This window comes from Perissodus microlepis, chromosome 22 (assembly GCF_051167445.1).
Source record: "Perissodus microlepis isolate ML-2025 ecotype Zambia chromosome 22, ASM5116744v1, whole genome shotgun sequence".
Taxonomy (NCBI): domain Eukaryota; kingdom Metazoa; phylum Chordata; class Actinopteri; order Cichliformes; family Cichlidae; genus Perissodus; species Perissodus microlepis.
In genome coordinates, this window is record NC_140481.1 from 22,561,908 (window position 1) to 22,586,511 (window position 24,604).

Below are 24,604 nucleotides of genomic sequence, written 5' to 3' on the forward strand. Positions count from 1 at the left end.
GTGAAAACCCAACTGAGATTTTCACGGCTTTAATGCTAGCAGTATATTCTACTCGTCATTTTTGTTATCCTCGGGCAGTCTGTGCTACAGATTTCCAGGCCAGTAGGTTGGATTATATATTTTTTTCTTTTTATTTATTGAGAGCTGCACACTTGGGCAGAGTTTGCCCCATAAATAATTACATATTGTTGCAACAAAGGGGAGGCAAATTAAAGTTTTTGTCATATTTTTGTTCCTCACAATGATGTGCTGCAACAAACAACTTTAATCTCGCTCGTCTTTATATTAACCCCTCCGAACCCCCATTTGCAGTCCTCGTATTTCAAGTCTGAAATGGAAAGCATTTAAAGATGAGCTTCTCTTTATTGATCGTCTTTTTTTTCTGCCTCTAGGATACATTGCTCCGTGGAGTGGTCGTTTCTACTCTCTCTGGGACACCGGGTAAGCTCTGCTGACCTTCACACTCTCGCTGTCGATGGAACGCTTGTTCAGCCGTGTGTGTGTGTGTGTGTCCTGAGATGGATATTACCCCCCTTCCCCTCTCAACATCCCAGAGGGGAAAACTGTAGAGCACAAGCTGTGTTGAAGTATTGTCTTACTCCCAAAAAGCACCAGGCAGTGCTATGTTTTCCAAACGCTCCGCAGTGTGTTTGATATTTCCGAATCAATGGCCCCCACCTCCCAAATACCCCAGTTTGCTGACTAAAGCAGTAACTGATGCCTCCCCCCTTCCTTTCCTTCGGAGGCTGATACTAATTCCTTAATGCGCTGTGTGTTGTTTCTTTCCCAGCTGTAATAACAAAACACTTGAGAGAGAAATATTTAAGATTGTACAGAAAGTGCTGTGTAAAAGCCCATTAGGAATAAACAGGGAACACACAGATCAGAAACTACTAACAGAAAAGTACATTACTCATCAGTAGTGCTAAATTTCTTCATATTTTACCATGAGCATGTGGGGGAGCAAAATTACCCCCCAACTCATAACTCTTGAGTTAATCAGGAAGATCTATTGTATAATTTGTCTCAACACTCCCAAAGCATTCAGCTCGACATGAATTACACCCATCTCTTCCCTCCTTCCGATTTCTCCCCTCCTCCCTTCCTCCTACATGCAGCTACGCTAAGATCCACATCCCCATCATAGCGTCGGTGTCGGAGCACCAGCCGACGACGTGGGTGTCCTTCTTCTTTGACCTCCACATCCTGGTCTGCACCTTCCCAGCAGGCCTCTGGTTCTGCATCAAGAACATCAACGATGAACGCGTGTTTGGTAGGAGTCTTAAATGAATGAAAACATGATTTTTCTCTGTGGTGTGGAGAATGAGGAGTGATCCAGTATGTTATAAACCACCACAAATGTTTTTGTTTTGTTGTTTAAGTCGTTTAAACCTCTTTAATCTAGACACAGTAATGCTGTCCGTGTTCAGACTAAAACATCTCCACCACTGTTTAGTGACTGGCCCTGAAATTTTATGCAGACACTCCTGGAGTCACCTGACTTTTAGTGCCCCCACTAACTTTTTATTTTATATCTTAATGAGGTTCGCTTGTGTATTTTTAAATGAATAGTCTCTATTAAAGAATTTCCATTCACCGTTTTATCGTCTTCATCACATTAAATTTGAAATGTGTAAAGATGGAGGTTACTCTCTTTACTTGCTTTCTTGTCTTCACTATGTTTTATCTAACAAGGGTGAAAAAAGCTGCAAAACTCATTTAAAGATGTGCAGTTCTGAGACTTAGATGAAGCCTATTAGAGAGCTAGTCAGGACCCACCTACCAGTAAGCAGCAACACCCCTAAAAATGGGCAATGTTGAACCCTAATATGGTTCAAATGGGTGTTGATTTTTAAAGAGGCTGCTTTAGGGTTGGAGAATTTAACAGTTTATGCAGCCAGCCTCACCGGGCCCTTTCAGAAACCTTTTATTTGCTGTTTTTTCACCCTACTTGATTTATCCATCATTGGCATCTTCAAGTTAAAAATTTATAGAAAACAGACAAACCTGTGTGCAATGCGGGCATTTTAATGGACTTTTGTCGTGAAGACGGAGCTGAGCGGAAAGACAAAGCTTTCTTTTACTAGTTGGTTTACTAGCAGTCCAGACCCCTTCACCTGTGGTTATGATTTCCCAGTAATGACTGAAACTGAAAGAGGAAGTTGTCTAATGCAAGTAGCTGAAATTAATTTCCTCTGCAGGGTAGCAGGGCTCATCCTTAGAGATAGGGTAAGGCGCTCAGACATTCAGAGGGATCAAGGAGTAGATCTGCTGCTCCTGTGGTTGAAAGCAGCCAGTTGAGATGTTTTGGGCATCTGGTTAGGATGATTCCTGGGCGCCTGCCTTTGGAGGTGTTCTGGCTATGCCTCCAACCTGGGAGGAGACTCCAGGGTAAACTGAGAAACCACTGATGAGTTTATCTTTCTCATCTGCCCTGAGAATGCCTCAGGATCCCCCAGGAGGAACTGCAAAGTATGGCTGGGGAGAAGGATGTTAAAATCCCCTAGTCTGCTGCCACGACAACCTGATATTGGATATGCCACGGACAGATGGTTATTGTTGTCAGTGATATAATGGTGAAATTCCACCTGCTTTTAGCAGCACATAGATGCATTTCAAGCTCAGTAATTGGATGCTTCTTATTGAAACCCACCTAAGAAGTCATTTGTCCTGTCATGTATAGAGCTTCTATGTTAGACTTTTCAGTGAAGAACCAGGTATTTTCTAATTTGTCTTGAGAAATTTAACGACCGATAATTCAACCAGGAATATTTCGTGCCCATCGCAGCCTTTAATTCTCCAACAGTCAGGCCTGTAATATTGTCTATGGAGCAAATAAATAGGTATTTCAGAGCCAGGGATTCCTGAAATAGCTCCTCTGTCATACCTGATTCATTGTCAGCTGGGATTAGCTCTTGAATTAATAATGGTTCTGTTTTTAGTGGAGTTTATTTGATCATCTGTGATTAAAATGCATGATTTATATAAAATAAAAATAAAAATGGGTCGAATGTCGTGACTAGGAGACCGGTCTGTGGACAGCGCATCCTTTCTCGAATAGCTTTAAGCACTCTCAGCTTTGAAAAAGCCTGAAATAATGAGATTGAACTTCTTTATACAGCAGCTTAAATAAAACTTAGGGTTAGACAGCCAAGATGGAGGGCAAGGAACCCTTAAGTGCTGGAAACAAAGTCCTTCAGCAGCCCATTTCTCCCACAGACTTAATTAGCCAATTACAGGTATTGATTAGCCACGCACCTGTTGAGCCGGGTCGGTGCTTTTCAAGGACAAAGAACAGCCAGTGCTCCTCTGTTCAGGGTTTGAGATCTGCAGTGCTAACGTAGACTGATTATTCAGTGTTACTCTAACAACTCAATTTCTCTTTCCGTGTCTTTATCTGCCTCCAACACCGACTCATTTTGTCTCTTTTATATTCACGCCGTCTTTCTCCTCGTCTCACCTTTGTCGACTTTGCTTTCCTTATTCTCGGTTTTTTAACTTTCTGTCAACCACCGCCTTCTTTGTCTCCTGCCTTCCAGTGGCTCTCTATGCCATCAGCGCAGTCTATTTTGCCGGCGTGATGGTGCGTCTGATGCTGACTCTGACTCCGGTCGTCTGCATGCTGTCAGCCGTGGCTTTCTCCAGCGTCTTTGAGCATTACATGGGAGACGACACAAAGAGGGAGAAACCCCCTGCTGAGGACAGCAGCGACGAAGATGACAAGAGGAACTCTGGGAACCTCTACGACAAGGTCAAAGCACGGCAGAGAAACTGCTGAATTTACACTTCACTGATCTTCAGTATTGATAATGCTACACTTTGTTGATGTCATGTGACAGGTCAAGTTGCTGTGGGACTAAACTTTTGTCTGGGAAAAATGTAACAAAATGAACAAAGTCAAAAAGCTGTCAACGAGTGAACACCCGTGGGGTGTTTCACACTTTCATGGCACCTTTTGGGGTTTGGATTCATCAGTTGCGTATTTGTCAGCTTCCCTCCTCACTCCCCACCAGTTTGGATAAACTGTGATTCAGCTGTGATTCAGCAGCAACTGTTTGATTCTGTTGCCATAATTTAGCCGCCTTTGTTGAATGTTGAACTCTTTTCTGTAGTCACGGCTGAGGATGCGTCAGTTGCAGCCTGCCACGTAATTCCATCTTTCTTTTTTTTGCTTTCTCCAAAACACCTCTCTCTTCTAGAGAGGTTTCTAAAATGCCTTTTTTATCTGAAACGACACGCTTCATAAAAATACTGGAAAAATGGCAAATATCAAAGGTCGTCGGCCGAGTTTGCACACAGGTTTGGGAACATTGAATGACGTCAACACGTTTAGATCTGAAATTTGGGGTTTAAGCCCTTTTTGTGTTTCAGTTTTGTCCTTTGAATGTGTCATGGTTACATGTGGATACTTGATTAGTTAGCAGCTTAATTGAGATGTATTTATTCAGGTAGTCTAATTAAGATCAGTCTCATTTACAAGACAAACCTGTGAACAAATTACATACATATCACATTGCATTTTGACCGCTTGCTGACACAAGGAACCAACAGGAGAAACCAGGGAAGAGCTTAAAATAGATTTAGCTTCTGGTGCAGTGGTTAGCCCCCTGTTGTTGTGTTTAGAATTTTCCCAAAGCTTCACTACTTACAAGTTATAAGGGGGTTGTAAGCTGCCAGAAATTGAAATTGGACTTCAATTTCTGACATCTCCTGGAAGTTTTCGGCACCGCTTCCAGATCCCCGTGCGCCCACTGCAATTTACAGCAACAGAAATCCCACTTTTCCTGCAGTGATGGGTTCAAAAGTTAATTTTCATGTCTATCATTCATGCTGTCCCTCTTTATTGAGTTTCAGCATGCAGTTTGGGTGTGAGAGGAAGCAACTGAAGGTGTTAATTTGGTACAGATCATCTCTGGCGCTTTTTTACCTCAGGTTTCTTGCTGCTCATCACAGGGATTTTCTCACATTTCTCACTGATACGTCTTCACACAGTAGAGGAAAAAAAGCTAGCTGAGGATACTCTAAAATACTTCTCTTATTAGTTCATTCAATAATTTATGGCACTCAATAATTCAGATTTCTGGAAAGCTTCAGACTCATTTGCCAACCCTCCTGATGGTGTTTTGTCTCCCCCTGCAGGCCGGCAAGGTGCGCAAACACGTGTCGGAGCAGGAGAAAGCAGAGGAGGGTTTGGGTCCAAATATCAAATCCATAGTCACCATGCTCATGTTGATGCTGCTCATGATGTTCGCCGTCCACTGCACGTGGGTCACCAGCAACGCCTACTCCAGCCCCAGCGTGGTGCTCGCCTCATACAACCACGACGGGTGAGAGCGCTCCGCCGTGCCGAACACTGTGTACATGGATGTAAAGCAACTGCAAAGCGCCTCCCATGATGCTTCATAATGAAGGAGGATGGGCTCCTCCACCTTGCATGCAAATTAGCACGTATGTGTGTTGTGCAGCAAGAGAGCGAGCATATTTCACAAGGGGATTGGAGAAATATTGATATGTGAGGCCGTACCTGATTAACTTTTAATCTTCTAGGTCACAGTAAGCATCTCTTAGGTTACAAAAAGCTGATGTATTATTCTCTCTCAGACTCTTACAGGCATAATTATTCTTTTAAAGCATTGAGGAGGAAATATTGGAGACCGAGACTAAGTGGTAGATGCAAGTTCTCATGCATATATTAATGGTACTACAGTAGTTCTCAGACAGTGGTTTAGCTATGCTGCTGGGAGCAGCGTGTCTGTCACTCTCTTTTTTTTTTTTCTTGCACGTATACGCCCACACACACAGACAGACGTAATATGATTACCATACCTGGAGCTAATTGGTTCCCTGGCTTCGTGTCTGCTCCCTCTGCGCGAGGTAAATTTAGGACGTGAACATTTAAAGTGCAAGGTGTTGTTTTTTTGTTTTTTTTAAACCCTCAGTTCATTATATATGGATGCTCTATTTTCAGCTGTTGTTGCCCTTCTGATTTAAAGTCCTAACTGAAATATTAATGGCTTCCTCAGCTATATGCCTGCCAACCAACGCGGTTGCCTGTCAACCTTATTTTTTCTTTTTTTCTCCCCCTTGTTAGGACGCGTAACATCCTGGATGACTTCAGGGAGGCTTACTACTGGTTAAGACAGAATACTGATGAGCACGCACGTGTCATGTCCTGGTGGGACTACGGTTATCAGATAGCGGGGATGGCTAACAGGACCACTTTAGTGGACAATAACACGTGGAACAACAGTCACATAGCGCTGGTAAGGGCTGTTATCGTCTTTCTTGTCTTCATCTGTCTTCTTCCTCGTTTTGCTCGTGGATCAAAGCACGTGCAGAGAAATCAATGGTTTCTTCTCGCAGCTGCTGGATGATTAGCAAGCTCTTCACTTATTTATTTATTTCTTTTTAAATGTAATTGCCATATTGTGTAAAATGGCCGCTTCCAACAAGCCAGATAATCTTGTTTGCTTAAACTTTTTCCTATTGAATTTACACTGTAGGGAGATTGCAGTTAATTGCTGTCAGATTCTGTGGGTTTGATTTATTCGTTTCCCTCTCTGCTGCCAAATGTAGACAAATGTTTTTGCCTTTTACTTAAAGCCCCTCTAGCTTTCTTCACTCTCACTTCCTACCGAATGCCTGTTGTCTCGTCGGCATCTGTCCACAGGAAACGTCATCAGAGTATCATGCATCACGGATCTCTGTTTAACAGCTCTCCTTTGTCCCGCAGCTCTGCCGAAGCGTCGTCTCTTGTGAAACGGGTAAAGCTCAGTTAAAGGATAACTTCTCAATCGCCATCACTTTCTTTCTAGGTGGGGAAAGCCATGTCTTCCAATGAGAGTGCAGCCTACCAGATCATGAGGTCCCTGGACGTGGACTATGTGCTGATCATCTTTGGAGGTGTAATTGGTTACTCGGGCGATGATATTAACAAGTTCCTGTGGATGGTGAGGATTGCCGAGGGTGAGCACCCTAAGGACATCAGGGTGAGTGTAACACAGCAGCAGCGCCTGTAAATAGAGCTCGAGTTTTCTCTGAGAAGGAATGGAACAGGACTTACACAGCAGTAAAATCAATGTTTCCTCTTACAAAAGTCAAGGTGCTTTTTCAAACCCTTCTCACCTGAACAAAAGCAAAGATTACTCATTCCATTGTTCAAAAACAAGACGTCAGCCAGGAAACCCTGAGATACACTCACAAGGTCCGTTATTCATGACTTTCACAACAGCTGCTTTTTGTTATCGGAGCAGAAAATGGACCAGCGTACGTGCAGGGCTTTTCTGTTCTTTGACTGCTAATAGAGTCTCAGACTGCAAACCAGATTTTACCCATTTATACACACTTCCAGAGTGCTCTTTGTTAAGGGAGACTTACTGTGCTCATTTCCAACGCCACATTTTTATTCTTGAATAAGTGTGGCTGTGTGTGTTCCAGAGCTCTTGCACTGGGCCTTGGTGCCATCTATCATTTCATCCACTACCTGAAATGAGCTTTAACTCCTCTTGCTTCAGCACCAGCCTCTCTTTTCGTCATTTATCTTGGAATTGGGTGCCCCTCGTAAACAGCAGGTTAGCAGGGTTAGAGCTGTGTGTGTGAGATGAACAGATTAAGGATATCCGCTCTCACTGACATCATGAGGAGACGGGGGTAGAAAGTGGAAAGATGTTTAATACCCTAACCCCTGGCTGTCAGGAATGATCTGTAAATATACAAATTTATTGCAGATAGTATGATGGAAAAAATGAATTTATAATAGAAAATAAGGAAAATGATAATGATCTACTTTAATGAATACAACAAATTTGTTCTTTTGCATCATGGATATACAGATTTGGCATTTAGTGTCTTGTGGCAGAACATACTGACTGGAGGAAGTGCCAACTGAATCACAGGCCTTTTGATTGGTGGACACCACACTCTGCCTGTTCCTGAGCCATAGTCGTGCTGTTATATTAAAGCATTTTTCTTGTGAACCTGTATGGTCAGGATTTCATTTTTTAGCATTCTGTACTTTGCTGTTGTTGCTTCCCGACTTTCACGGTTGTTTGGCTAATTTAGTTTTTAACCAAAGAGAGAATTGCATTTTGTTACCCTTGTAACTCGGATCCAGTTTGTATTCACACTGAATTTTTACAAAGAAAGACGAGTAAACACGAGTTTCAAGGACAGTGACGCTATTGTGTTTCATCAATACTGCTGCATTGCAAATCAGCAGAAAATCCGGTAGCGGGACTGTGGAGGCGCCAGTTTTCAGGCTTCAGTCGCACAGGCCGGCGGTCGACAACCACGGGGAGAAACAAAATAATTGTGTATTGCACGGTCAGTTTGTGAATGGTTGTTGGCAGGCACTATGTGAAATTGGTCGCAAAGAGGGTTCTACATTGTAAACCACTGTGCGGCACCACCTTGGTTTGGTCACCTTTCTGCTGCAACTAGCGTGTACCGAGTGTAATTTTTATTTTGAGCGCAAACCATTTCTAGTTTCACTACTGCTCTGCGAGTGTTTGCAGACGAGTTGGTGCCTTCAATTCAAACTGTGGGTGACCACGGCAATCTGCTAGATACCAAAGCAATCAAAAGGAGGACTCTCTTTGACAGCTGCTAACACGATCTCCAGGGTCCAATCGGGGAATACAGCGAGCCCGTCCCACTGAAAGCCAAGTAACGTAACAGAAGCAGAAGCTACTTTAGAGCTCTGTGTGATCATAGTAGGGTCACCACAGCAGGCAGCAACCGTTTTCTTGACACAACCCCAAAGGGCGATTTGGGTCTTCAGCTGGAATTAAACCAGCAACTATGTGAAGCAAACGTGCAGACCACTATACCAGAACAATCTACCTACTGAAACAATTAAGCAGCAATTTAACTTTGATGAAGGTTGGAATTTTCCAGTTTAGAGGCATTTCTTATATTCTTCCTACTCCATTTAATTCAATAAGGCTGTGCTAACTGTATGAATGGCTTCAAGGAACAAACATGCTGAATATTACCTGGTTCCTCTTTTAATGACAAAAATACACAAAGTAGTGTATAAGCTGCGCACACATACTTGTGGTTAGGCATTGATTTTGTGTGACTGTGGCTAGTTTGGTAGAAAATTTAGACTAATGCTGACAAAAATACATTAATTCCGCAGTTATAGAGCTTGTGTGTTAGAGCTTTGAATCGTGCACTGAGATGAGTAGTTTTTAAAATGATGGCCAATTGATTACTTGAGCTATTTAAGAGCAGTTTTTCCCCTTTGCTGTCATTCAAATGCGTCCTCTCACCACTGCATCCATCTAGTGTGAACTTTCTACTCCTGATGCTACGTACTTTTGCCATCTGGTGATTTTTCTGGGCCCTCCTCTGTGTCTTCTTTAGGAGAGCGACTACTTCACTCCTCAGGGAGAGTTCAGAGTGGATAAGGCGGGTTCACCAACTCTGCTCAACTGCCTCATGTACAAGATGTCTTACTATCGCTTTGGTGAAATGCAGGTAAGAGGAGAAGTTCTCATTACTTCATCAGAAACTTTGCTTGTTTCTTAGAATTAGTTTTGTGTATGTGAGGACTTTTCAGGACTGAAGAGAAACCCTCCACTGAATCTTTCTGGAGTTTCTTAGAATTAGTTTTGTGTATGTGAGGACTTTTCAGGACTGAAGAGAAACCCTCCACTGAATCTTTCTGGAGTTATGATCCACTTCACACTTACAAATGGATGAAATGATGAGCAGCTGCCACAATCAAGGAAAAACGTGTTGTATTTTATGCAACATGAAGCTTTATCAGGCAGTAACGAGCAGCTACCTCTGCCAAGCGTGTAAAAACGGCTCGCTTACAAAAGGGTGACAGACGGGTGGAACGGGTCTTTAAGGAGGCGCCTTAGGGAACTCCTGAAGTTTGTAGAGGGGTTGTCGGAGGGGAACGAGAGGCTGCGAGAGGAAATATGAAGGATTGGCAGAAGCTTTGAAATGCGCCACGGCTACTTCTGGCAGGTAGCAGAGGAGAGATGAGAGGGATCCTTCATGCCAGGTGCTCGCATCCCTACCGTACAATTGACGCTTCCGCCATCTGCGGACAGACAGCCAAAGCTCTGCGTAGCTTAAAGCGCTGTTTCTGGGTTAATGGCATGGAGAAACCGAGGCACAGAAGGAGTAGGAGGAGGACAGGATGGAGAGATCCCAAAGACAGAAAAATGTTAGAATAGCCGGAGCAGATTCCAGTTATGAAAACAAGATGTGACAAGTGTAAACTGAGGCTTGGAGGACACGAGGAAGAAGGCGATGAGCAGAGCGGAGGCAGCCATTCATGATTGTCGAGAATGCACTTTATAGTCATGAACCAATATTAAACTGTAATGCTGAGAATGCATAATAAAGAAGAGAATAGAGCTCATGATGAAAAGAAAACCCATGGACTGGTTACTTTGAAACCCCCAAACTAACTCATTTATTTCCTTTTATATTAAAATGACAGGTTAAACCGCACTAATAAAAGTACATTAAGAGGCTAAGATCTTGTTGCTGCTGATATTGTATTATTTTAAAGTCTTTGTCCTGTGGAGCAGCCTGAGGAAAAATTACAGGTTAGAACACAAAGTGAGGAAATTGGAGAAGAAGGAAAAACAATGGCGGGAACCTAGATTGAGGCTTTTACTTTGAGAATAGAGTTGACATATTTTAGAGGTACACAGTAACAGTTGCAGAGTAAGGAGGATGAGCAATCAAGGGCCTTTTTAGAGCAGAATTACAGGGACGAGAGGTTTTATGCTGCTCATGTAAAGTATAATCAAACTCACTGTTTATCTTTCATAATCGAGTTTAAAATGTTTTTCCTGTTCAGACCTAATTTAGTTTGAATCTGTAGAGCTGCTTTGTGCTGAGATGGATCAAAGGTGATGCTTTAGTAGTGGGAGGAGAGGCTCCTGCCTTCCGTTTCACTTTTATTTTAGGAAACTATTTGACATTTTGGGAAATTCACTTGCAGAAAGAGTAAGATGAGAACACTGATGCTATTCGTGGCTATTCAGTTAAAACGTGGACACTGCCAGCCTACTTCTGTCTAGAAGTAACAGAATAGCAGCGATGGGGAGGAGTGGGTTTTAGTAATTAAGCAGCTTGTAGATAATTCAACCCAAGTCTCTCTCTGGAAGCGAGCCTTGCCACTGCATCTATCTTGGCACCGCCTCTGGGTAGTTGTTTTAAAGCATCTATGTAATTGTATAGTGTAGCCTTAACGGTAACTTGAAATCACCAGGAAATAAAAATCCGCTTATATGCCTTAACAGTTTTGCTGGCTTTGATCCAAAGTAAGCTTTAAATCTCTTAAGGTGTATTTCTATTACACGTGCTCAGTTTGTACACCTTGTTACAGCTTCAATCCTGAGTGATCAGTGATCACTACTCATCCCACCAGACTACTGAATAAATGCCATGCTGATTTACATTATAGCAAGAATAAGCCGGGAGAAAGTAAAAAGGTACGCTCTGGCACATCTGTACTGCAGTAACACAAAGTCTTCTGCCAACACAGTGCACATCCCACAGGTTATTAAAGTGTTCAGACACAGTTAAATGCAGGACAAAATATGAGGAGCAAGTGATCGTGTACAAAAAATGATAAAGAAACTAGAGATGGCACGATACCACTTTTTTATGTCCGATACCGATATCATAAATTTGGATATCTGCCGATACCGATATGAATCCGATATAGTGTATTTTTAAATCAATAAAATGTTTTTTTAATATCTTGCTGCATTTTGTATAAGTTTACACTCAAGTTTAAATAAATAACAACACTAAAGCTAAAATATTTCATAGTTCAGCAAAACCAATCAATCTAATAAACTTAAACCTACTCCATCCTCCCTATTCTGGTATTTTAAAGAGTACTTAGCAGAAATATTAAGCAACCTAACTAATAGGGTTGCAAACTCCCAGCAAAAAAAAAAAAATAGGGAACCACCCTCCACCTCATGATGCTTAATCGATGTAATCAAATTTAATTTGATACAGGGGGAAAAATGCACAGAAATAAATTATTTTTCAAGAATAATTAAATAGATTTAACATCTTTCTTCAACAGAATTGCAGACTGCACAGATGGTGCCTTCCCAAAGGAAAAAGTAGTATAGCTTACTAGGGTATATTAGACTTAACAGTTACTATATACAGTAATGGACTACTATATATTTTACATCAGATTAAAACTTTGGGTGTAAGATTCAGATAATTATTTATTAAAAGCTAGACATTTTAAATGAGAATAAGAAAGAAAAGTATGTCTTTGTGCCCCCTTTTCCCTGTTCATGCCCTATCGCCCCCCCTGGCTAAACTTTGCTAGATCCGCCCCTGCACAGTTACCAGCTACATAGAAAAAGATCCTGGTGTAGAAAGTAATATTAAATAAATTCTAACAACAGCTTATCAAGCTTAATAGTGCTGCTGTTGTTCAACCGCTGGTTTCCTCTTTCTGGTGAGAAGTGGGCCAAAAACTAAGAAGAGAGACGGACTCGACAGAAAAGCCGATCAGCTGATCATTAAGCAGTTTCACGATTGAAGTAGCAGCAGGAGAGAGAGAGAGAGAGAGAAGCAGTCGCTCCATATATCGGTTGTTAAGCTTAACGCTAAAATGCTTTACAAACATTCAGAGATGAACTTACACACTTGCTTTACTTCTCTCTGGGATAACTTCCTCGGAGATGAAATGCTGGTTTGGTAGCGAAGCTACAAATACACACAGCTGCTCTATCACGTGATGCATACTGCTGCCACGTGCTGAGTTACGCCGTGTAGCAAGTTTTGTGAGGTGCTTTTTTGATATTTAATGGATCGGATTACATTTTTTTATTTCTCGCCGATATCCGATCCAGTAATTTGGGTCAGTATCGGACCGATACCGATACGTAATATCGGATCGGTCCATCTCTAAAAGAAACACCACACTTATTAATGCCAGTAGCCTGAGGAGGCTTTGGTGCAGCTGTTTAAGACAGTTGGGTCTGCACTGTTGAGAGTCAGCAGCCTTCAAAGGTTTGTTTATATTGTGATGTCTAATCTGAATTTCATACATTTTGCCCCTGAAAAATGCTAAATGAATAATAAAATCCTAAAAACGTTAATAATTTATTTTCTCAAAACTAATAAAAATTTAAGGTAAACGTGCCTCGAAAAATAAAATGAAACTAAAATGAATAACCCCAGTCTGTAAACTGGAATGAAAACAAATAATTGAAAAAAACATTAAAAATCAAAAACTATTATAACCAACAATATGTTTGGCTAATGTATTCATTTTTTTTTTATTGGTGTTTGGCTCTTTAGGAGCTGGGATGGCAGCTTCTATCGTGTCTTTGTTAACATGTGTTTGGTTTGACGTCATTTATATTTCCGTGACATAAATTCAGTTCAACTTGAAGGATTTCAGTTTGTCCTCTCAGCTGGTTTCTGCTTTCTAAGCAGCTTCGGTCCAGATGAAAATAACAACAAGTGAACTGAAGAGGCAACAACAAGACGACCCCCTCAGGAAACGAAATGGTTTTGCAGGTGGTGGGCACAACTCCTGCTCTCTCATTGTCCCACCTGTCTACGTTTTCTTTTCTTGTCACCTCTGATAGTAGGAGGTGGCGCCTGGTTGCACAGGTAGTCACATTCCTTTAGGATGTCGTGTTCACATGTGCTGTCACAAGAAGGCTCACTGTGTCTCCCTGCACAGCCTCAAGAGTGCGGTGGAGATGAGGAGAGGTGAGCAGGGCTGAAAAAAGCCTTCACCTAAGCAGGACTTAGATCTGCACCTCTGTGCAAGAAGGAACTAGAGGAATGCTACAAGATCCCTACACAATCCTCTCTAGTGGGCTGTTCATGTGCACGCTTCTGACTGACCGGCACCATGCAGCTCAGTTGGCACTTGACATTGTTGCCTGCAACAATTATCTGTGGAGAGACTAGGTCATCAGTGGTGGACCTGCCAGTTGTGGTATTCTCTGAATGCCAGTTGAGCTGCACTGTCTGTGATTACAGGACCCACTAAGGGACATCAGGCCCTTATACCACCCTAGTGCATGTATATCACAGCTTCATCAGAAATATGCACATCAGTGGCCCACTAGAGGTCGATTTGTAGGGTTCTGGCAGTGCTTCTGTTCCTCCGCACACGAAGGAGCAGATACATGTTCTGCTTCCTTGGTCGATGCCCTTTTATGGGCAGCTCTCCTCATGTGTTGGCCTGTCTCCTGGTATCTCCTCCACACTTGGCGAATCTGCTGTGGTCTAATTGTGTAACTAGTAGAGTGACAAGAACGACAGAAAAATCAGTCGAAGGAATTTGGGGTTCTCTTGTTGCCTCTCCAGTGTACCTCTTCCCACCTTCCTCTATAAGCAGACAAACAATTGCACTGCACAGTTTCATACCGTTCCTGTCACTGATAGCTGCCAGAAAATCAGATAAATAAACCTGCTCGTCTCTCAGCTGGATTTTAGGACGCCGCCTGGCTTTGACCGGACACGTAACGTCGAGATCGGCAACAAGGACATTAAGTTCAAGTACCTGGAGGAGGCGTTCACTTCAGAGCACTGGCTGGTCAGGATCTACAAGGTGAAGGACCTGGAAAACAGAGAGCCGCTCGACCACAAGCTCCGTAGTGTCGTGCCCAAGCAGAAGTACACCTCCAAAAAGGTAACGGCATACAGCATGTGTTCATTCAGTCTTTTTATTTATTCATTCTTTGCATGTACAAAAAGTTGCTTAAAAAAAGTAATTTAAATCCTACCAATTCTAATATTTACAGAATGTTTTCTTTTTATTTCGACCTCATTTCTCTAACCAGACCGCCAAGAGGAAGCGAGGGCACATCAAGAACAAACTTGCCATGAAGAAGGGCAAGAAACTCCAAAAAAAATAACGGCGACGAATCGTGAACTGTAGGAGAACAAACGTGAAGAAACCTCTAAACACCAATGATGAAGAACACAGGTGCTGTTTTATCTGGCAGTTGGTCTCGAGCGCTTGTCTCTAGAGCGCCCTCGTGTGTCGAGGAAGTGTCATATCTGGTTAGCTCCAGAATTGTCGTCCGTTTTTTTTGGTTTTTGGTTTTTTATCCTGAGGACGTTTGTCTTGCTTTTTCTTCTACTGTTTTTTTTTTCTTTTCAATTCTTTTTTTTTTTTATTACTTTGTACTTGAATGTGTGGTGAGGCATAGGGCTGCTTTACTGGGTCCAGCGTTGATTTAATTTTTGTGATGTTAATTAACTGCTTATCAGTACAGGGATCGGGTGAAGGCGAAACAAGAGAAGACTAGGAACATTTGCACCAAAGACCCATCGACCTTGCTCCGTGGCACATGTGAACTCATTACTGGGAGCGAGGAGGCGAAGCAGTGAAAGCCGAGGACTTTGTTCCTGACTCGTGTACAGTAGGACAGTATGCGGTATGGAGGAACGTCACCGTCTACGCACAGCCCTTCTGTAATATTAACCTTTTTGTCATCATCTCTTTTCTGTCTTCTGCCTGGCTTCCTGACCCCTGTTTTCCCCACAGATTCTCTGGGGAGATAAATTGGCCTAATATGTAAATATGCGATATAAAGAGAAACTGTCTAAAAGGATGATAATATATTGGATTGTTGTGGTGACTTTTTAAATATGCAGTTTCTGGGTTTTTTTGTTTAGTTTTTTTTTCTTCCCAGTTTTTGTGCGATTGTTTGATTTTTGTTTGACAGCATTTAGAACAGTGAATGCAATAATTCTTGTACAGAGGGGCTTGAGATTTTTGCTGACAGAATGAATTTGAATGTGAATTTTTACACACCCCCTTTTTCCCCCCTCTAAATGCATAGATTGTACATTTCTGCTGCTAGGGTTTTAAAGACGGAAACAAGCAACTGTGTGTACAAAGTAGTGATTAATAAATTAGGCCTCCCTTCCTGCAGGAGGAGCTCTCTAGTTCAAGTGAGCAAAGCCTAGTGCCTCATCGCTGGTCGTCCATCGCCTGATTTTTATCTTTCCTTTTAATTTTTACGTTTGAGTTTGTGGCTGTCTACTTTTGTTTAAGCTCATCGTGTGTCAGAATGGCGGCTTCGCTGCTTCAACCAGACTGAGGCGTTGAAAACTGGAAATTTTCATAATATCTGGAAATGGACTGGTGAACTGTGAAGGGGGGGAGTGGGGGCTACATGGTATACAGGCACTGAATCTAGAAAAGATGAACTGAATGAGAAACTATAATGGACTTCCATCTCTGCCTGTAACTTCAGATGGATCAGTGAGAATAACAGACTAACAAATGTCTCTGTGGTACTCTGAAGCTGTGTCCCTGTCCTCTACTGTATACTACTGCTGCACTAACAGCTGTTTGTACAGCAGGCGGTTGAAATAATCAATTTCCCAGTTAATGTTTTTTCCTGAAAACGGTCCTCAGAGCCAGTTGTGATGTCTTTAACTTTTTACTCATTGAAAGCATACTGAGAGTAACCCTTGAAGCTCTGAAGTGAAAGGTCAGGGCTGCTTACAAAACAAAATGACTGTGCATCAGAACTTAGTGAGGGTGGTCACTTGGAAAAACTACCCGTGGAAAAACCTGAAAACTAAGGTCTTTTAGGAGTTTTATTCTTCTACTCTGCCAGAGTAGCTTTGCATGATTCAGTTCAAAATAATCCTTATTCTTTGAAATCTCTTCAGAGAGATTATCCTCTGTCTGAAACAAACTCTAGTGGCCTCTCTGATTTTAAGCCAACTTTATTCTGATTGGCTGAAGGTTGTTGGCTGAGATGACCACATTGGTGACATCTGCTCTCAGTGACATCATACAAAGCCAAGATGAGACAGAGTGCTTAATATGAGCATCCAGCATTGTATTTGTACATGAGGCTGAAAAGGAGGAAAACTTAATGGATTGAGAAGTCCACAAAATAATCCGTTTTTTCTGTCTCTAAAGAGATTTGGAAGCTCCTTACGTTTTTAAAAGCTATAACAGTGACATTTTACTTTACTGAGATATTTTTAAAGCAGTAAAGTTTAAAGCTGTTCATTGATCCATTCATTATTTTGTTCAATGCAGTATTAAAAAGGGCTGCATGCATTTGAATATAAAATAGGTTAGCCTGTGGTTGCCTTTAGTCTATCAGTTAAATTTTCTGTAAATTGTCCAGAAAAAGGTGTTTTAATTTTCCAGGTGCTGAGATCAGGTCTGTAATTGATAACAAAAGAGTTTGGAATTACTTTGGAATAATCCACTTTAATACAGTTGGTTTTTTTTATTCTGCACCCCGCATCATGTTTAGAACTGGTGAGTTGGTTCCTGATACTGATATTGATTATATTTCAGAAAAAAACCCTGATATTTATCTTTAAAAAAGACTTATAATATTAAATATTTCTATCCTAGTAGTGTTAGTTGGAGTATGCGGTATGCAGCTGGGACACAGTTCTGAGTGGTAGCCTATGTCTTATTCTATGGGCATTGCACTGTTCTCTGTGTGTTTGGGTTCTTAGACTCTGTGTCTAAAAACTGTGCACGCTTCTGTAACTTTTTTTTTCTTGATCAAAAAAGTGACACATGAAAAGACTAACACATCATGCAGATATACTTGTTTTGTCACATCTTACAAAAAGTGACTTTTGTTCATATCGGGTGTTTTTTTTTTTTGTTGTTGTTTTTGTATCTAAATGCTTTGATCTCTCAAACTGTCACCGTTTGAGGCTTCAGACCTTCAACATGCCACTTCATTGTTCTGTTACACAGAGGACAGAGTTCAGACTAAGCCTTAATGTGATGTACAGTGTGCTCCTCTTTTGTGCTCATTTGTTTTGTTTGTTTCTTTAATTAGGAACAGCAGAATGGTTCCTCTGAATTTCCTCACGTCTTAGAATCTTGGTGGCATCTGTCCCCGACACCATCTTTCTTTTTTTTTTTGTTGTTGTTGTTGTTGTTCTAATGCAGTCTCTTCCCACGTGTGTCTGCTCATCTTCAGAGTTTACATTTTTACATTGTTGTTCTGTTCAGCCATCTTTGAATATACACTTTAAAGAAAACACTGGTGTGTGTGTGTGTTGTTGCTGGTCTTCTCACTTTGAAAGTGTTCCATGGACCATCTGTAAATGTGACTTTAAACATAGTTGAATGCAAAATGAACCACTTGATGGCAGCATTACACTTTGGGTGAAGACTTTTGCTTCTGAGTGTGCAGCAGTACGCATAAAGAACACTCTGATTGTGGAGGGGGTGAAATCTCTTTATTTGGTGGCGGATAAGTAGCTTTTCTTCAGCCACTTATTATTTAATGCGATCTCAACTTGTGATTTCTCCAGTGAAGATACTTCACTCTATATATTTACTCTTGTGCTGAAAATAATCTCACTCTGGGCCTTAGTGCAGCTTTTGAGTTCACCCTGTCTGAAATGACCCTAGCTCACCATTTATTTGAAGTCTTCTGATTGGTTTCCCCTTGCAAACAAAAGATTTGAACCTCAGGTGGGTGGAGCTTCTGTGGCTGAGATCACCATATTGGGGATACCAGTTCCCTCTGACATCATTAAGAGCCAAGAGTAGAAAAAAAAGACTTAAACTGAGCCTTTAGAGCCGTCTGAAGTCTGAGCTTTTGGGCTTACAGGGTTTGCTTGCACATGTTGCTGAAACCGTTATTTGCGACAGTATGCATGTGACAGAAAATAAGGAAATGCTTGGTGAGTCCCCTTTGAGCAACGGTGCCTGGCAACAAAGCCTAAGAATGATGTATTAAAGCAGGTGGCACTGTAACTCCTGACAGTAATGAGAAGCGTTGCAGCAGTGCTTAGATGTAAAGTCTGCAGCCACACTAGCACTGCGAATCTTGGCATCGCTACAGCGATATGAGTCGGGCGGTGAATTGGCCTCATGGTGGTGCCAGAAGAAAGGACATCTCCATATAAATCAAAAGGTTTCCCTTCTACAGCTGGCACTACTTCACCCCAAGCTCAGCTTTAAATTTCAAATTATTTTAGTTTTCACCAGCTGAAGCGTAAGACTTGTAGGTGAAATTACTGTTGAGGATGATGCTAATATGCCACAGGCCTTTTCACTGCGTGTTACAGCAGGAAAAACACAGGTGTGAAAATAAAAATTGTTTTGGGAACACATGGGGTTTTTTCCTCTCCCCTTCTGTGAAAAAGGCTTTTTGAAGACATTGCATACACTGCAATAGCTGACCACAGAAGTGGGAGCACCTGGGGCTGAAAATTGGAAGCCAACACGTGTGTGTGGTAATGGTTGCGTTTCCTTTACTGGCCGTTCATCATGTTTACAGCCTGGTACAAAAGCTGTTTGTGCCTCTATGGATACTTCTTTGAGTCTACAGTAGGCGAGGTGTGTTTTTGTTACTGGCTGCTTTGACACATGTTCTGAAACACTAAATTTACCTCTCCATGTTGTTTGGAGTGTTTAAATTGAATTGTATAACACATAGTATAGCCTGCAGTGTGGTACAGCCCACGCAAGAGATTTTAGGTTGAGTTTGAGTGAGTGAAATTATAGAATTTTCACTAATTAGCCAGTATGCGTTTCTTTGCATTGGAAGAGTTTACAAATGCCATTTGCTAAGCTTGCTAGCATTAGCCGAGATTTTGGCATTCTTTCATGTCAACAAAAGAAACTATATGTAACATGAAACATGTTGTGAATGCTGATGCTGAGTCACAGGGTGATATGGTGGCTGTGTCCATCTTTTATATACAGCCTATGCTTACACAGTGTGCTGTGCAAAATCGAGATGTGCTGGACGAGCAGCCGAAAAAGCTGCAGCAACTGTGATGCTATCATGTAAATATGTATCCACCACCTTCACCTCCAGCTCTGAAGGGGGAAAAAAAGAGGGGTCCAAACCTGGTGCTGGCACGGTGTACCTAATGAAATGTCTGATTAGTGTTAACATACTAATTGTGTAATCAGCTGATGGAGATCTAGTCAGTGGTACATATGTGGATGCTTGCTCATAGGGGCTCGTATGATTGTTGGAGTTTTCTCTGTATTACAGGGCAGTGATGTCAAACTCATTTTACCACGAGGGACACACTTTGATCTTAAGTTAGCCGGATAAGTGAGACTCCACTTTGTGTCAGTGTAAAGACGTTTAACTACACGTTTAATCCCTGGCACATCTTAGTACAAGATAATGAAGTGCCATTTCAACAGCACATCAGTTTTTCTACATGATAAATTTAGAAAAATCTAAATGTCTATAGTCGACAATGAAAAAGATTAACTTTTCTGTCATTTTATTCTTTACTAAGTACTTAAGTAATAAATATAGTATGACTGGCTGTGAGGGAGGTGTTAATCAGGAAAAACTATCAAATTAATTAAAAAAAAAAAATATTGTTAAGTCTAAAAACGTATGCCCTCCTTCATATTTTGGCCAGATTGTAATCTTTGTCAGGGCAATACTGAACCCCGGGCCTCATGTTTGACACCCCTGCTGCATTGCTTTTACCTTGCAGTATAAAGCCCTGTGATGCAGCTGTGACTGCTATATAAATAAAATTGAACTGAAGTTGTATTAGCATGGCTAGGGGAAAAACAGAGGTTGGCCACCTGTGACAGCTAACATGCTGTATGCACGAGTTTTGCCCGAGCCCAGATGTTCCCAGATTTCATTAAAGAAAACATGTTTAATAATTGCTTGTTGGATTCATGTAAGGCCAAAGTCAGTGTTTGTGTAAAACAAGCTCCAACATTGGTCTAAATGTCTGACAGGTTTGTTTTTTACACATATATAATGCAGAGCATCATCATGGAGTGGGTAAGCTCATCTGCATACAAATACTGTCATACGTTAAAAACCTAAGGCGGGGTTGTGCGGTTTTCTTTCTTATGACAAAAAATAAACAAAGTTTTCATTTAAAACCTTTTTACTTTATTGTAGAAAAGCCGATCAGTCTGAATAATCGTCACATATCTCGTCAAATGTAGACATAAAAACGCGAGTACACAGTGGTATGAACCTCTTCCTGCAGTGTCCCAGTGATTGTTATTCTGGCAGACCTTCATCTTCACAGAGGCAGCCTCTTTCCCCCACCACCGCCACCCCCAAAATGTGATAACATGGCTGTATGTTCCTGCAAGCTGCCTCATCCATAATCATCACCACAGCTGAAACTAAGAAGTATTAACTTCAGGAGGCACAGACGGGGTGTACAGGGGCTCCCTAATTATGGACGTGTCGTCTGAGGGGCGCAGATACAACACCGATTAGAGGAGCTCTTGGCTACAATACAAACAAACCGGTGTTTTCTTCTGGAAGAAAAAGCGTGTGATGGCGAAACGAGAGGTAGTAATGGAGCTCATCTGTTAGGCAGAGGTGATAGAGCAACATACTGTCGTAAGCATGTGTAGTAGCCATCAGTACAAGATGGGAAAGCATACTGTACAATTAAAATGTGCCAAGATACATTCATAGTGCAGACACAAACAATCAGGACCTTCACTTTCTAGTAACTTGCTGTAATATATTCTATTTTAATATATACTAAATCATCTAATGTAGTACATTTGATTTTAAATAGTTTTAAATCTGCTTAGGTTTCCTTAATTCTTCTAAAGCTCTGAGAGACCCAACCTGATTGGTAAAAGCCATCGATACAAAATAGTAGATTTACTTCTATGTTAAAAGTGCTTTATAAACAAACTAATCTGGGAACTACAGTATTATGTGTTACAGGAGATGTGATCCACTCTAACATGGCATGAAACCTGGAACAAACACTGATGATTTCTGAGAAAAACGCGCTGATCATAAAAAAGAAAAATACAAAGTGGGACACTAGTGGCAGGCGTCATAAACTGTGTGTGTGTGTGTGTGTGCAAAAAAAGGCCTTGACAGGTGAAAAATAGAAATATTCTACTTTGAATACTACCAACTGTATATAAAATGTACTGCTCTCCCCAGGAGTCCCAAACTGTGGAGATCCCTTTGGCACCTTGCTTGTTTCCTGTTTGTGTCGCCGTAGTGTCACTCGGTGGGGTCTGAAGGTCCACGGGGGGCGCCGCTCCCCTCGTTTGACCCCCTCCCCCATCCTCCTCAGCACGGGGAACTGGAGTTGTTATAGTCCGTTAGAAAGGAGCGTTTTTGATGTCAGGTTGACTTCCACAGCGGGTTATTATAGCTCCAACCGTCCCCCTGCACAGGTGAGGGAGAAAAAGCCTTTTAAGAAAATAAAAAAGCTCAAATCTGGATCAAATTACCAAAATTTACAAAGTAAGGCCCATTTAAATCCCACCCAGTGCATCTTTAAGAACGTGCAATATTGTATAAAAGCTTTTTATGCTTCATGCTCCAGCGTCTTAGATTATAACATTATTTCCTAAAATCAATCAAAATAGGATTCAGAAAGCAGTAAAGTCCAACTTTTGAAAAGTATGCCTATTTATACACCATTACTTGGCTCATGGGCTCTTTTACTACAAATTACTGCATCAGTGTGAGTCGAAGAGATCAGTAACACCAACGCAGTGCGCAAAGCTGAAGTCCACGTTGCTCTGTTAGCATCTGTAGTCTTCTTGATAAAGCTAGTCAGCTGATGATGGAAGCACAAAGTGCTCTAAAATCTCTGTGTTGATTCTGGACTTGGTAAAAACAGAGCGAACCAACCACCACCAACACCAGCAGATCACATAACAACTGCAGAAACTTCACTCTGGAGCTTGGATTCGGTGCCTTCCTCTCTTCCTCCAGACTCCATGACTTTGATTTCCAATTAAAAGCAAAATTGATTTTCATCTGAAAACTTGGATCCTCATCTCTGAGAGACGCACGGTATTTGTACAGTTTGAACTGCAATGTATTCAAACTAGAAAATTCTCATAATCTGAGATAATGATTCAGTTTTTCATGTGCTGTAAGAAATAATCAGTCAATTATATATAAAAGGATGTTTCACTTCATATGGAACAAAATGTATCTTTTGGAAGTAAAAAGAAAAGATGAACTTAATCAATTTTTTGGACATACACTTGTACTAGTTCTCTCTACAGGTGGTTGTGGCTCAGGAGGTAGAGCAGGTCATCTCTTCCAGTATGAATGCTAAAGTATTCTTGTGCAAGATACTGAACCCAGAGTTGCTTCTGATGTGTTTATATGTGAATGTGCATGAATGTTAGATAGAAAACACTTAGATGTAGAAAAAAAACTGTGTGCCTGAGTCATAGTCCATTCCATGAACCAGTCCATTTCTGTAAAGTAGACAACAATATAGTGGAAGCAAAGGTGATTAAAGCAGCACGATTTTGCAGAAAGTTCCCTTTTAGTCGGTTGCCACTGCAGAAGCAAGAACTAAACCTAACATTTAGTTTGTGACCAAAAAATGTATCACCACAAAAACAGCACACAGTATAATCACACAGTTACAAGCGCTGTGTGTGCCACTAATGAGGAAAAGGGGAGAGGCGTTACCTCGAGTTAAAAATAAAGCTTACTTCTGAAACAGTCAGCAAGGCTCAAAATTCTTTTGCTTGTCAGGGCGACTAAATAATGCAAAGATTTTCACTCAGATTTCACAGTAAATGAAGTATTATGGCGTTCAGTGTGATATACTTTGAAATAGGAATGTTTACAAAATAGAGCTCAGACTGAATCTTATTGCTCTTGCAGTACCTCTTTAGTGAAGTATTTGGGCATCCAGGGTTTGTTATCAGCTGCTCTCTGCCTCTCCTCCCCTCTCTGACACTCCTCCAGTCTGTGTTTGTGCTCCGTGGCCTCGTCGATGTTCCCTTCCTTCAGCGACTTGGTGACGTTTTGCCACAACCGCCTATAAGCCAAAACACATTTAAAACCGTGTCGGAGGGCAAATGAGTGTGAAACGCTCCCAAAATGCTCACTGAACTCTGCTGCCTTTCACCTGGATTCTGTCCTCGCCTGTTTCTCCACCGGCTGCAGCTTCTTCTTGGTGACGGGAAGTTTGGTCGTGTCGATCACTTTGGTTTCCCCGCTGCTGTACGTGAACTCCAGCGTGCCGTTCCACTCTCCCTGTGCTTTGCACACGATGGTGTTCGTCGGGTTGTGCTTGACCTCTGCTGTCACCCTATGGCAGCAAGACAGAGACCGTTGTTGTTGTTAAGTTAAAAGCAGCCTTTAGCAAGCAGATATTTAAGATATATACATGCACTTAAAATCAATTAATGGGTGTTTGGGCTGTTTGTCTTCTCTGGGCTGTCAAAGCCACATCTGCCATCATTACTCTGCTCCTCTGTTCCCTGTGCTTTGAATCCCAGTGCTGCTCTTCTAGTTTGACTTTCAGGCTCCCAATCTCCACCTCATTTGGTTGCTCAGAGCCTTATCCAATTCTCCACCTGCTTCATCTCCAACACTGCCAACATCTAGATTCCACGGATCGTCACCTACTACCTACTCTGCTCTGCCATTATTCAGTTTCATCAGAGTTTAATTGCCAAATAGTTCCTTTATTGAAGCATAGAGTTTTACTAAAACTACCTTCCATACTGTGCTTACACTGTGACATCCATCTGTTGACTAAATTAAAGGAAACATGGTGAGCTTGAGCTCAAGGTGGCTCGGAATGAAACGTGATCTCTCAGTCCATCCACAGGAGCCTAAGGGGTCACTGAGTTGTTTGATTATGAAAACGATGTAAGTAA

General features: G+C 41.6%; 2 protein-coding genes across 4 annotated transcripts in view; one reads left to right on the forward strand and one right to left on the reverse strand.

Annotated features, from left to right (window-relative positions):
- Positions 1-18,012, forward strand: part of LOC146363088 (dolichyl-diphosphooligosaccharide--protein glycosyltransferase subunit STT3B) — a 105,463-nt gene extending 87,451 nt beyond the window's left edge. The window contains exons 8-16 of the mRNA XM_084918807.1: positions 393-441; positions 1,119-1,273; positions 3,540-3,751; positions 5,140-5,327; positions 6,092-6,263; positions 6,816-6,989; positions 9,367-9,480; positions 14,453-14,659; positions 14,811-18,012. Coding sequence (XP_084774933.1) covers positions 393-441; positions 1,119-1,273; positions 3,540-3,751; positions 5,140-5,327; positions 6,092-6,263; positions 6,816-6,989; positions 9,367-9,480; positions 14,453-14,659; positions 14,811-14,885 — 1,346 coding nt within the window. The 3' untranslated portion in view covers positions 14,886-18,012. The remainder of the gene's footprint in view (positions 1-392; positions 442-1,118; positions 1,274-3,539; positions 3,752-5,139; positions 5,328-6,091; positions 6,264-6,815; positions 6,990-9,366; positions 9,481-14,452; positions 14,660-14,810) is intronic.
- osbpl10a (oxysterol binding protein-like 10a) overlaps positions 17,879-24,604 on the reverse strand; it is a 98,542-nt gene continuing 91,816 nt past the window's right edge. For all 3 annotated transcript variants that reach the window (XM_084918811.1, XM_084918810.1, XM_084918809.1), the window contains 3 exons: positions 23,848-24,030; positions 23,604-23,757; positions 17,879-22,130 (listed from right to left, as the gene is read on the reverse strand). In XM_084918811.1, the coding sequence (XP_084774937.1) occupies positions 22,086-22,130; positions 23,604-23,757; positions 23,848-24,030 (382 nt within the window). In that variant the 3' untranslated portion in view covers positions 17,879-22,085. The remainder of the gene's footprint in view (positions 22,131-23,603; positions 23,758-23,847; positions 24,031-24,604) is intronic.